The following is a 13,351-nucleotide window of genomic DNA, read 5'->3' as shown; positions in this document are numbered from 1 at the left end:
AGGTAAGAAATTGTTTGAACATTTAAAACATAAATGTTAACATTTGCTTAATTTGTACAACTAAACACTACGGAACATTTTGTTTAACTTTGCAAAAAAAATTGTTTTCCTACATTTGTAAAACGTCTATCAAGATGCTTGCCTGGAATTGTCTTACAATTTTTACAATTTGTGTCCCTCTTCTGTACTTAATATTCCTTGAAATTACACGCTTCAGTCTTTTTATGAACTTCATTTCCTTCCTAGAATAGGGAGAGTCCACAACTTCATTCCTTACTGTTAGGAAATACAACACTTGGCCACCAGGAGGAGGCAAAGACACCCCAGCTAAAGGCTTAAATATCCCTCCCACTTCATTACCCCATCATTCATTCTTTGCCTTTCGTCACGTTAGGAGGTGGCAGAGAAGTATCAGGGTCACAGTGTGGCTCCTTTATACCTTGATAGCATCAAGGGTTAATATCCTTTGAATGGGGTTTATTGAACAGTTGGGGTTAATTAATCAGTGTATTAATTATTTACATGCTGCTTTGTGTGATTTTTTTTTTTTTTTTTTTTTTTTTTTTTTTTCCTGGGCTGATAGACTGTGTGTTTTGGGCTTGAACAAACAGGTTTCACTTTCTTTTTTTAAAGTGTTGCACAGCTCCTATTAAGTACTGCCTTGCACTCCATGTGACTGGGTGTGGACTATGTTCATTTCCTCCATTCCGGCTGAGACTTGATCCTGAGGAGAGCGTTTCCACTGTTAAATTTCTGGGAGGTGGTGAGTTCCCCAGCCATTGGGAGTATAAAGGTGCAGTTTTCTATAATAAAAAACGTTTTTATTTGTGTCCTCCTGTGGGTATAACCTGAGCTATGGAGGACTCTGACATATTAGAAGGTACTCCTGTACTAAATCATACCTGTTTATATTGTGAGGAGGCCGTGGTTTTCCCGCCCACTCAATTATGTTCCACATGCCTTAAAGGGACAGTCAAGTCCAAAAATAACTCATGATTTAAATAGGGAATGTAATTTTAAACGACTTTCCAATTTACTTTTATCACACATTTTGCTTTGTTCTTTTGGTATTCTTAGTTGAAAGCTAAACCTAGGAGGTTCATATGCTAATTTCTTAGACCTTGAAGACTGCGTCTATTCTAAATGCATTTTGACCACTAGAGGGCATTAGTTCATGTTTTTCATATAGATAACATTGAGCTCATGCACGTGAAGTTACCCTGGAGATAGCACTGATTGGCTAAAATGCAAGTCTGTCAAAAGAACTGAAATAAGGGGGCAGTTTGCAGAGGCATCGATGCAAGGTAATCACAGAGATAAAACGTGTATTTCTATAACATTGTTAGTTATGCAAAACTGGGGAATGGGTAATAAAGGGATTATCTTTTTTTTTTAACAACAAAAATTCTGGTGTTGACAGTCCCTTTAACACAGTTATAAAGACTAAGAAGGGAGAAAAGCCTGCTGAGGCTCATAGTCCCTCTGAGCCGTATACCTCTCAGGACTCTGCGTCCCGTGAGATTACTACCCTTGCTACATTATCCACTCCACATGCAGTTCCCCGTAGCACATCTAATCCTCATCCGGAGGGGGCCTTCTTCCTGCGGACTTTGCCGTGCAGTTACAAACGGCAGTGTCTGCAGCCCTCAGTGCATTACCTCGCACTAACAAACGTAAGAGAGAGGTTAAACAGAGCTCTCCTGACCCGGAGTCCTATAAATAATTTTAACGGATTTAGCTATTATGTCCCAGTTATCAGATGATGAGTTAACCTCTGTAGCTTCGGGGGTGAACTTTCTTGGAGTCCTTAGCGTCTAAGCCTCCTGCTGCGGAGGAACCATCCTTTTTAGATTAAAAATTGAGCACTTGTTTTTCTTATTAAAGGAGGTTCTGTCTAGAGGTTCCAGAGGCGCTGCCTGAAGAACCTATACCTAAATTAGACAGTTTACGAAGACAGGAAAGTTCCTTTTTAATTTTCCTGTACCGGTTAAGATGGCGAACATTATTTAGAACGAATGGGAAAGAATTGGTTCTTCCTTTTACCCCTCGTCCTACTTTTGAAAAGTTGTTCCCGGTCCCGGACTCTCAACTGGATTTGTGGGGCTCCATTCCTAAGGTGGATGGGGCTATCTCTACGCTTTCTAAACGTACTACTATACCTCTTGAGGATAGTTTTTCGTTCAGAGAGCTGATGGATAAGAAAATGGAAACTTTTCTGAGAGATGTTTCAACATACAGGATTTTTGTTTGAACCGGTGGCTTCAGCTGCTGCGGTTGCGGGAGCGACTACCTACTGGTGCGACTTTGTCAGAGCTCATTGAGGTGGAGTCTCCCCTCGAGGATATTCAAGACAGAATTAAAGCTCTGAGAATTGCTAATTCTTTTATCTGTTGCAAACATGCAAATTATTCGCCTAAATGCAAAGGCCTCTGGCTTTGCTGTCCGAGCCTACCGGGCGCTCTGGTTGAAGTCTTGGTCTGCAGATATGACTTGTAAGTCCAGACTCCTTTCTTCCCTTAAATGGAAAGATTTTATTTGGTCCAGGCCTGGACTCCATTATTTCTACAGTTACCGGAGGCAAGTGTGACTTCCTACCATAGGATAAGAAGTCTAAGGGACAACAATCTTCTAATTTTTGTTCCTTGCGTTCTGACAAATCCCAACAACAACAATCCCTCTCCAAGCCTGAGCATCCCAAGACTACTTGGAAGCCGGCTCAGTCCTGGAATAAATCCAAGCAGAATAAGAAGCCCGCCGTAAAACAAATCGGCATGAAGGGGTGGCCCCCGATCCAAAATTGGATTGTGTAGGGGGCAGACTGTCTTTTTTTCAGACGCCTGGTTCAAGGACGTACAGGTTTTGTGGGTTTCTGTAGGTGGTATCTCAGGGATAGAAGATAGGCTTCAAATCTCATCCGCCAAGGGATGCCTTTCTAGCGTGCATTCGGGATCTATCCTCCTTAGGAGGAGTTGTCTCGGTGCCTAGCGAAAAAAGAGGTTTGGGGTTTTAGTAAAACATTTTTGTGGTCCCAAAGAAGGAGGGAACTTTCCACCCAATTCTGGACCTAAAGTGCTTAAACAAATTTCTCAGTGACCCTTCCTTCAAGATTGAGACGATAAGATCCATCCTTCCTTTAATTCAGGAAGGCCAGTTTGACCACTATAGATCTGAAGGACGCTTACCTTCATGTTCCAATCCACAGGGAACACTTTCAGTTCCTGAGGTTTGCATTCCTGGACCAGCACTTCCAGTTCATTGCCCTTCTGTTTGGCCTAGCTACTGCTCCCAGAATCTTTACAAAGGTTCTGGGGGCTCTTCTAGCTGTTGCCAGAACTCAGGATATTGCAGTAGCCCATTCTTGGACGATATTCTGGTGCAAGCACCATCCTTTCGTCTTGCGTAAGAATTCTCGGAGTCCCTTCTCAGTCATCTTCGATCACATGGATGGAAGATAAACTTGGAAGAGTTCTTATCCCAAGTACCAGGGTGGAATTCCTGGGTACTATAATAGAAATATCTTCATGGATATGGAGTCTAACAGATCAGAGACGTTTGCCAGCTAACTTAGGTATGTTTTGCCCTCCTGACCTCCTTAAAGGGACAGTATACACTCATTTTCATATAACTGCATTTAATAGACACTACTATAAAGAATTAGATGCACAGATACTGATATAAAAATCCACTATCAAACTGTTTAAAAACTTACTTAGAAGCTCTGTTTAGCTCTATTGAAAAGGTAGCTGGAAAGCCCACTGCAAGTGGTAAATAAGACACTCCCCCTTCTTTTGCATATGAAAAGACCCTTTACACAAACAGGAACAAGCTGGAGAAGGTAGCTGACGGTTTTCACATAAACCTTTGGGGCTTGGTTAGGAGTCTGAAAATCAGAGCAATGTTATTTAAAAATAAGCAAAACTATACATTTAAAAATAAAACTTTATGGGCTATATAAATAGATCATCTACAAAACATTTATGCAAAGAAAAAATGAGTGTATAATGTCCCTTTAAGGCCATCTGTGGCTCAGTGTATGGAGGTGATTGATCTCATGGTGTCCTGCATGAACATCATTCCTTTTGCCAGGTTCTGTCTCAGACCTTTACAACTGTGCATGCTGAGGCAGTGGAACGGCGATCATTCAGATCTGTCTCAACAGATTGTATTAGACAAACTTTCGAGAGAATCGCTTTCTTGGTGGCTCTGTCCAAATCATCTGTCCCGAGGGACATGCTTCTTAAGATTACCATGGGAGATTGTGACTACGGAAGCAAGCCTATCCGGATGGGGAGCTGTTTAGGGTGCCAGGATGGCACAGGGGTTGTGGACCCAGGAGGCGTCCTCCCTCCCGATCAATATTTCTTTCTAATGACACGAGTCCATGGATCATCTAATTACTATTGGGAATTTTACTCCTGGTCAGCAGGAGGCACCAAAGAGCACCACAGCAAAGCTGTTAAATATCACCTCCCTTCCCTCCAACCCCAGTCATTCTCTTTGCCTACGTTAGAGCAAGGAAGTGGTAAAGTTAGGTGTTGGTAAAAGATTCTTCAAGCAAGATTTTGTTATTTTTTAAGTAGTAAGATTGTGCTGCGTTGTTCTGGGATGTAGCAGTAGTCCATATCAGTCTCTTCAGTAGAGCAGTGGTGGCTTTAGAGCAATGGGAACTTGTGGGACATAATTCTCACTGCGCCTCCCATGTAGTTTATGCTGCCCTAACTCTGAATGCCTGAGTAAGATTACAGGTGGCCCTCGTTTTACAACGGTTCAATTTACACCGTTTCAGAATAACAACCTTTTTTTTTCCAGTCATGTGACTGCTATCAAAGCATTGAGAAGCAGTGCATTTATTAAAATAGCCAATAGGTGGAGCTGTCCGCTTGTGTTGCAGCAAAGCCAAGCAAGCTGAAATTAATCAGTTTAACCAGACCTGAGCTATTGAGCAGATTTTAAAGAAACAAGATCTTCCTGTCTATAACTCAGTCCAGATTGGAATCCATAGAAAGAACTGTTTGCAGAAAAATGCAAGTGAAGTCTGTGTTGTGTGATTATTTTATTAGGTTTATAATGCTGTTTAGCAAATGTTTGTGTTCATTTAACTTAGTTTAATTATATATTCTGTGTTGTGTGATTATTTTATTAGGTTTATAATGCTGTCTAGCATTTAGAGTCTTAATTTCAAAGCTTTAAAAATAATGTATTAGGTTCCAGGCCCCTCTCTAAAAGTAACACCTATCTCCCTCACTTACCATTGACTTACATTATAAACTGGGTTTCAATTCACAACTGTTTCGATTTACAACCATTCCTTCTGGAACCTAACCCAGGCGTAAACTGAGGGCTACCTGTACTCAGTCTTTCTCTTTTTCCACAGGTCCATGTGAGGGAGAGGACCTCTCAAACCTGGTGAGCTGCCTTGCTGTCTGGCAGGTTTATGAGGTAAGTGCTAACTTTATTTTCTGGGGATATAAAGACTCATAGAAATAGTTTGGGCACTTTATTTACAAAGAATGGGACACATACATTCTCTTATAGAGGGGACTTATGTAGACAGTTTGTTATGCAGGCACTGGGGCTGAGAAGAAATTAGGCTTAGGTTTCTCAGTGGTTTTCACTGCTCCCGGCAGTTTAATTTTAGAACAAAGATGCCGACCGGGAGATTCCTTTTTTGAGACGCCCACGATGGACGGAGCTATGGGGGACGGCAATTTATGTTGCGTGCCACTTTTCCCTTCCTGTGACCGGGGGGGTAAGAGTACAGTCTCAGTCAAGACATGCGTTTCTAGGACCGGAGAGCGGTTCAATATAACTACTTCCGAGTTCCGGATCTTCTAAGGGGATTGTTAAAGAGCCGGTGTCAGCAGGGCAGGTAGGCACCTCAGCAAAGTTAAGCTGAGGTGTAGAGGTGTTTTGCAATATTTTTAGTCCTCTTTGCATTGAAAAATAATAATAATAAAAAGTAAAGTTACGGTTTAAAATTTATAGTGACAAACGTTTTTTCTGTTTAAAATTTTTATTAAAAAAATTTAGACTTTCTCCAACATAGGTGTGTCCGGTCCACGGCGTCATCCTTACTTGTGGGATATTCTCTTCCCCAACAGGAAATGGCAAAGAGCCCAGCAAAGCTGGTCACATGATCCCTCCTAGGCTCCGCCTACCCCAGTCATTCTCTTTGCCGTTGTACAGGCAACATCTCCACGGAGATGGCTTAGAGTTTTTTAGTGTTTAACTGTAGTTTTTATTATTCAATCAAGAGTTTGTTATTTTGAAATAGTGCTGGTATGTACTATTTACTCAGAAACAGAAAAGAGATGAAGATTTCTGTTTGTATGAGGAAAATGATTTTAGCAACCGTAACTAAAATCCATGGCTGTTCCACACAGGACTGTTGAGAGGAATTAACTTCAGTTGGGGGAACAGTGAGCAGTCTCTTACTGCTTGAGGTATGACACATTCTAACAAGACGATGTAATGCTGGAAGCTGTCATTTTCCCTATGGGATCCGGTAAGCCATGTTTATTACGATCGTAAATAAGGGCTTCACAAGGGCTTATTAAGACTGTAGACTTTTTCTGGGCTAAATCGATTCATTATTAACACATATTTAGCCTTGAGGAATCATTTTATCTGGGTATTTTGATATAATAATATCGGCAGGCACTGTATTAGACACCTTATTCCTTAGGGGCTTTCCCAAAGCATAAGCAGAGCCTCATTTTCGCACCGGTGTGGCGCACTTGTTTTTGAGAGGCATGGCATGCAGTCGCATGTGAGAGGAGCTCTGATACTTAGAAAAGACTTTCTGAAGGCGTCATTTGGTATCGTATTCCCCTTTGGGCTTGGTTGGGTCTCAGCAAAGCAGATACCAGGGACTGTAAAGGGGTTAAAGTTTAAAAACGGCTCCGGTTCCGTTATTTTAAGGGTTAAAGCTTCCAAATTTGGTGTGCAATACTTTTAAGGCTTTAAGACACTGTGGTGAAAATTTGGTGAATTTTGAACAATTCCTTCATGTTTTTTCGCAATTGCAGTAATAAAGTGTGTTCAGTTTAAATTTAAAGTGACAGTAACGGTTTTATTTTAAAACGTTTTTTGTACTTTGTTATCAAGTTTATGCCTGTTTAACATGTCTGAACTACCAGATAGACTGTGTTCTGAATGTGGGGAAGCCAGAATTCCTATTCATTTAAATAAATGTGATTTATGTGATAATGACAATGATGCCCAAGATGATTCCTCAAGTGAGGGGAGTAAGCATGGTACTGCATCATTCCCTCCTTCGTCTACACGAGTCTTGCCCACTCAGGAGGCCCCTAGTACATCTAGCGCGCCAATACTCCTTACTATGCAACAATTAACGGCTGTAATGGATAATTCTGTCAAAAACATTTTAGCCAAAATGAACACTTGTCAGCGTAAGCGCGGCTGCTCTGTTTTAGATACTGAAGAGCATGACGACGCTGATATTAATATCTCTGAAGGGCCCCTAACCCAGTCTGATGGGGCCAGGGAGGTTTTGTCTGAGGGAGAAATTACTGATTCAGGGAACATTTCTCAACAGGCTGAACCTGATGTGATTGCATTTAAATTTAAGTTGGAACATCTCCGCATTCTGCTTAAGGAGGTATTATCCACTCTGGATGATTGTGACAAGTTGGTCATCCCAGAGAAACTATGTAAAATGGACAAGTTCCTAGAGGTGCCGGGGCTCCCAGAAGCTTTTCCTATACCCAAGCGGGTGGCGGACATTGTTAATAAAGAATGGGAAAGGCCCGGTATTCCTTTCGTCCCTCCCCCCATATTTAAAAAATTGTTTCCTATGGTCGACCCCAGAAAGGACTTATGGCAGACAGTCCCCAAGGTCGAGGGAGCGGTTTCCACTTTAAACAAACGCACCACTATACCCATAGAGGATAGTTGTGCTTTCAAAGATCCTATGGATAAAAAATTAGAAGGTTTGCTTAAAAAGATGTTTGTTCAGCAGGGTTACCTTCTACAACCAATTTCATGCATTGTCCCTGTCGCTACAGCCGCATGTTTCTGGTTCGATGAGCTGATAAAGGCGGTCGATAGTGATTCTCCTCCTTATGAGGAGATTATGGACAGAATCAATGCTCTCAAATTGGCTAATTCTTTCACCCTAGACGCCACTTTGCAATTGGCTAGGTTAGCGGCTAAGAATTCTGGGTTTGCTATTGTGGCGCGCAGAGCGCTTTGGTTGAAATCTTGGTCGGCTGATGCGTCTTCCAAGAACAAGCTACTTAACATTCCTTTCAAGGGGAAAACGCTGTTTGGCCCTGACTTGAAAGAGATTATCTCTGATATCACTGGGGGTAAGGGCCACGCCCTTCCTCAGGATCGGCCTTTCAAGGCAAAAAATAAACCTAATTTTCGTCCCTTTCGTAGAAACGGACCAGCCCAAGGTGCTACGCCCTCTAAGCAAGAGGGTAATACTTCTCAAGCCAAGCCAGCTTGGAGACCAATGCAAGGCTGGAACAAGGGAAAGCAGGCCAAGAAACCTGCCACTGCTACCAAGACTGCATGAAATGTTGGCCCCCGATCCGGAACCGGATCTGGTGGGGGGCAGACTCTCTCTCTTCGCTCAGGCTTGGGCAAGAGATGTTCTGGATCCTTGGGCGCTAGAAATAGTCTCCCAAGGTTATCTTCTGGAATTCAAGGGACTTCCCCCAAGGGGGAGGTTCCACAGGTCTCAGTTGTCTTCAGACCACATAAAAAGACAGGCATTCTTACATTGTGTAGAAGACCTGTTAAAAATGGGAGTGATTCATCCTGTTCCATTAAGAGAACAAGGGATGGGGTTCTACTCCAATCTGTTCATAGTTCCCAAAAAAGAGGGAACGTTCAGACCAATCTTAGATCTCAAGATCTTAAACAAGTTTCTCAAGGTTCCATCGTTCAAGATGGAAACCATTCGAACTATTCTTCCTTCCATCCAGGAAGGTCAATTCATGACCACGGTGGATTTAAAGGATGCGTATCTACATATTCCTATCCACAAGGAACATCATCGGTTCCTAAGGTTCGCATTCCTGGACAAACATTACCAGTTCGTGGCGCTTCCTTTCGGATTAGCCACTGCTCCAAGGATTTTCACAAAGGTACTAGGGTCCCTTCTAGCTGTGCTAAGACCAAGGGGCATTGCTGTAGTACCTTACTTGGACGACATTCTGATTCAAGCGTCGTCCCTTCCTCAAGCAAAGGCTCACACGGACATCGTCCTGGCCTTTCTCAGATCTCACGGATGGAAAGTGAACGTGGAAAAGAGTTCTCTATCCCCGTCAACAAGGGTTCCCTTCTTGGGAACAATTATAGACTCCTTAGAAATGAGGATTTTTCTAACAGAGGCCAGAAAAACAAAACTTCTAGACTCTTGTCGGATACTTCATTCCGTTCCTCTTCCTTCCATAGCTCAGTGCATGGAAGTGATCGGGTTGATGGTAGCGGCAATGGACATAGTTCCTTTTGCGCGCATTCATCTAAGACCATTACAACTGTGCATGCTCAGTCAGTGGAATGGGGACTATACAGACTTGTCTCCGAAGATACAAGTAAATCAGAGGACCAGAGACTCACTCCGTTGGTGGCTGTCCCTGGACAACCTGTCACAAGGGATGACATTCCGCAGACCAGAGTGGGTCATTGTCACGACCGACGCCAGTCTGATGGGCTGGGGCGCGGTCTGGGGATCCCTGAAAGCTCAGGGTCTTTGGTCTCGGGAAGAATCTCTTCTACCGATAAATATTCTGGAACTGAGAGCGATATTCAATGCTCTCAAGGCTTGGCCTCAGCTAGCGAGGGCCAAGTTCATATGGTTTCAATCAGACAACATGACAACTGTTGCGTACATCAACCATCAGGGGGGAACAAGGAGTTCCCTAGCGATGGAAGAAGTGACCAAAATCATTCTATGGGCGGAGTCTCACTCCTGCCACCTGTCTGCTATCCACATCCCAGGAGTGGAAAATTGGGAAGCGGATTTTCTGAGTCGTCAGACATTGCATCCGGGGGAGTGGGAACTCCATCCGGAAATCTTTGCCCAAGTCACTCGGCTGTGGGGCATTCCAGACATGGATCTGATGGCCTCTCGTCAGAACTTCAAAGTTCCTTGCTACGGGTCCAGATCCAGGGATCCCAAGGCGGCTCTAGTGGATGCACTAGTAGCACCTTGGACCTTCAAACTAGCTTATGTGTTCCCGCCGTTTCCTCTCATCCCCAGGCTGGTAGCCAGGATCAATCAGGAGAGGGCGTCGGTGATCTTGATAGCTCCTGCGTGGCCACGCAGGACTTGGTATGCAGATCTGGTGAATATGTCATCGGCTCCACCTTGGAAGCTACCTTTGAGACGAGACCTTCTTGTTCAGGGTCCGTTCGAACATCCGAATCTGGTTTCACTCCAGCTGACTGCTTGGAGATTGAACGCTTGATTTTATCGAAGCGAGGGTTCTCAGATTCTGTTATCGATACTCTTGTTCAGGCCAGAAAGCCTGTAACTAGAAAGATTTACCACACAATTTGGAAAAAATATATCTGTTGGTGTGAATCTAAAGGATTCCCTTGGGACAAGGTTAAGATTCCTAGGATTCTATCCTTCCTTCAAGAAGGATTGGAAAAAGGATTATCTGCAAGTTCCCTGAAGGGACAGATTTCTGCCTTGTCGGTGTTACTTCACAAAAAACTGGCTGCTGTGCCAGATGTTCAAGCCTTTGTTCAGGCTCTGATTAGAATTAAGCCTGTTTACAAACCTTTGACTCCTCCTTGGAGTCTCAATTTAGTTCTTTCAGTTCTTCAGGGGGTTCCGTTTGAACCCTTGCATTCCGTTGATATTAAATTATTATCTTGGAAAGTTTTGTTTTTAGTTGCAATTTCTTCTGCCAGAAGAGTTTCAGAATTATCTGTTCTGCAGTGTTCTCCTCCTTATCTGGTGTTCCATGCAGATAAGGTGGTTTTACGTACTAAACCTGGTTTTCTTCCAAAAGTTGTTTCTAACAAAAACATTAACCAGGAGATTATCGTACCTTCTCTGTGTCCGAAACCAGTTTCAAAGAAGGAACGTTTGTTGCACAATTTGGATGTTGTTCGCGCTCTAAAATTCTATTAAGATGCTACAAAGGATTTTAGACAAACATCTTCCTTGTTTGTTGTTTATTCCGGTAAAAGGAGAGGTCAAAAAGCAACTTCTACCTCTCTCTCTTTTTGGATTAAAAGCATCATCAGATTGGCTTACGAGACTGCCGGACGGCAGCCTCCCGAAAGAATCACAGCTCATTCCACTAGGGCTGTGGCTTCCACATGGGCCTTCAAGAACGAGGCTTCTGTTGATCAGATATGTAGGGCAGCGACTTGGTCTTCACTGCACACTTTTACCAAATTTTACAAGTTTGATACTTTTGCTTCTTCTGAGGCTATTTTTGGGAGAAAGGTTTTGCAAGCCGTGGTGCCTTCCATTTAGGTGACCTGATTTGCTCCCTCCCTTCATCCGTGTCCTAAAGCTTTGGTATTGGTTCCCACAAGTAAGGATGACGCCGTGGACCGGACACACCTATGTTGGAGAAAACAGAATTTATGTTTACCTGATAAATTACTTTCTCCAACGGTGTGTCCGGTCCACGGCCCGCCCTGGTTTTTTAATCAGGTCTGATAATTTATTTTCTTTAACTACAGTCACCACGGTACCATATGGTTTCTCCTATGCAAATATTCCTCCTTAACGTCGGTCGAATGACTGGGGTAGGCGGAGCCTAGGAGGGATCATGTGACCAGCTTTGCTGGGCTCTTTGCCATTTCCTGTTGGGGAAGAGAATATCCCACAAGTAAGGATGACGCCGTGGACCGGACACACCGTTGGAGAAAGTAATTTATCAGGTAAACATAAATTCTGTTTTTTATTTGATAATTTGATCCACTGTGAGTCAGAATGGACAAAGAGGCCCTGCAAAATGTCAATTGTTCATGTTTTGATGCTAATGTGGAACCACCAATCCCTTTCTGTTCATGTATTGAGAGAACGTTGAATTATAGGGATAGACTTTTTCTGATCCAACATTTTCTAAGGCGGATGCTGTTCAGGAGTCTAATGACAATGTTCAATATATGCCGCAGCTTTCTCCTCAAGCGTCCCAAATTTTACCGCCCAAACATGCAGTGCCCTGTGCTTCCTCTCAAACTTCTCCTGGAGTTAAGTTGCAAGACATCACTATCCTCATGTCTTCTGCAGTCTCTGATGCATTGTCTGCTTTTCCCACGTTGCAGGGAAAGCGTAAGAATAATCATTCAGTAAGCGAGGTTACTGACGCAGTTGTGGCTATTTCGAATGCCTCCTCTCAGAAGCCGGAGGAGGAAGATACTTCTGTAGCATCTGAGGTTGAAATCTCAGATTCTGACAGTGTAATTCAGTGTAAGTCTTGGTCAGCGGATGTGTCTTCCAAGACAAAATTGCTTAACATCCCTTTCAAGGGTAAAACACTGTTTGGTCCTGATTTGAAAGAGATTATTTCAGACATCACCGGGGGAAAATAAGCCTAATTTTCGTCCCTTTCGCAGAAACGGACCAGCCTCTAATTCTACATCCTCTAAGCAAGAGGGTAATACTTCTCAACCCAAACCAGCCTGGAGACCGATGCAAGGCTGGAACAAGGGTAAGCAGGCCAAGAAGCCTGCCACTGCTACCAAAACAGCATGAAGGGATGGCCCCCGATCCGGGACCGGATCTGGTGGGGGGCAGACTTTCTCTCTTTGCTCAGGCTTGGGCAAGAGATGTTCAGGATCCTTGGGCACTAGAAATAGTTTCTCAGGGTTATCTCCTGGAATTCAAGGAACTACCCCCAAGGGGAAGGTTCCACAGGTCTCAATTATCTTCAAACCAAATAAAGACAGGCATTCTTACATTGTGTAGAAGACCTGTTAAAGATGGGAGTAATTCATCCAGTTCCAATAGGAGAACAAGGGATGGGGTTTTACTCCAACCTGTTCATAGTTCCCAAAAAAGAGGGAACATTCAGACCAATTTTAGATCTCAAGATCCTAAACAAATTTCTCAGGGTTCCATCGTTCAAAATGGAAACCATTCGAACGATCCTTCCTACCATCCAGGAAGGTCAATTTATGACCACGGTGGATTTAAAGGATGCGTACCTCCATATTCCTATCCACAAGGAACATCATCAGTTCCTAAGGTTCGCTTTTCTGGACAAGCATTACCAGTTTGTGGCACTTCCATTCGGATTAGCCACTGCTCCGAGAATTTTCACAAAGGTACTAGGGTCCCTTCTAGCGGTTCTAAGACCAAGGGGCATTGCAGTAGTACCGTACTTGGACGACATCCTGATTCAAGCGT

At 43.3% G+C, this 13,351-nt stretch overlaps 1 protein-coding gene across 1 annotated transcript in view; it reads left to right on the top strand.

Moving 5' to 3' along the window:
* Positions 1 to 13,351, top strand: part of LOC128643510 (protein strawberry notch homolog 1) — a gene marked incomplete at its 5' end in the record, with an annotated part of 92,521 nt that overhangs the window by 36,441 nt on the left and 42,729 nt on the right. Inside the window, one exon of the mRNA XM_053696356.1 lies at positions 1 to 2. This exon is cut by the window's left edge and continues 91 nt beyond it. Within this exon, the coding sequence (XP_053552331.1) occupies positions 1 to 2 (2 nt within the window). The remainder of the gene's footprint in view (positions 3 to 13,351) is intronic.

Source organism: Bombina bombina, unplaced genomic scaffold, assembly GCF_027579735.1.
Source record: "Bombina bombina isolate aBomBom1 unplaced genomic scaffold, aBomBom1.pri scaffold_860, whole genome shotgun sequence".
Lineage (NCBI taxonomy): Eukaryota > Metazoa > Chordata > Amphibia > Anura > Bombinatoridae > Bombina > Bombina bombina.
Note: the sequence above shows the minus strand (reverse complement) of the source record. Positions and strands in the feature narration are given on the sequence as shown.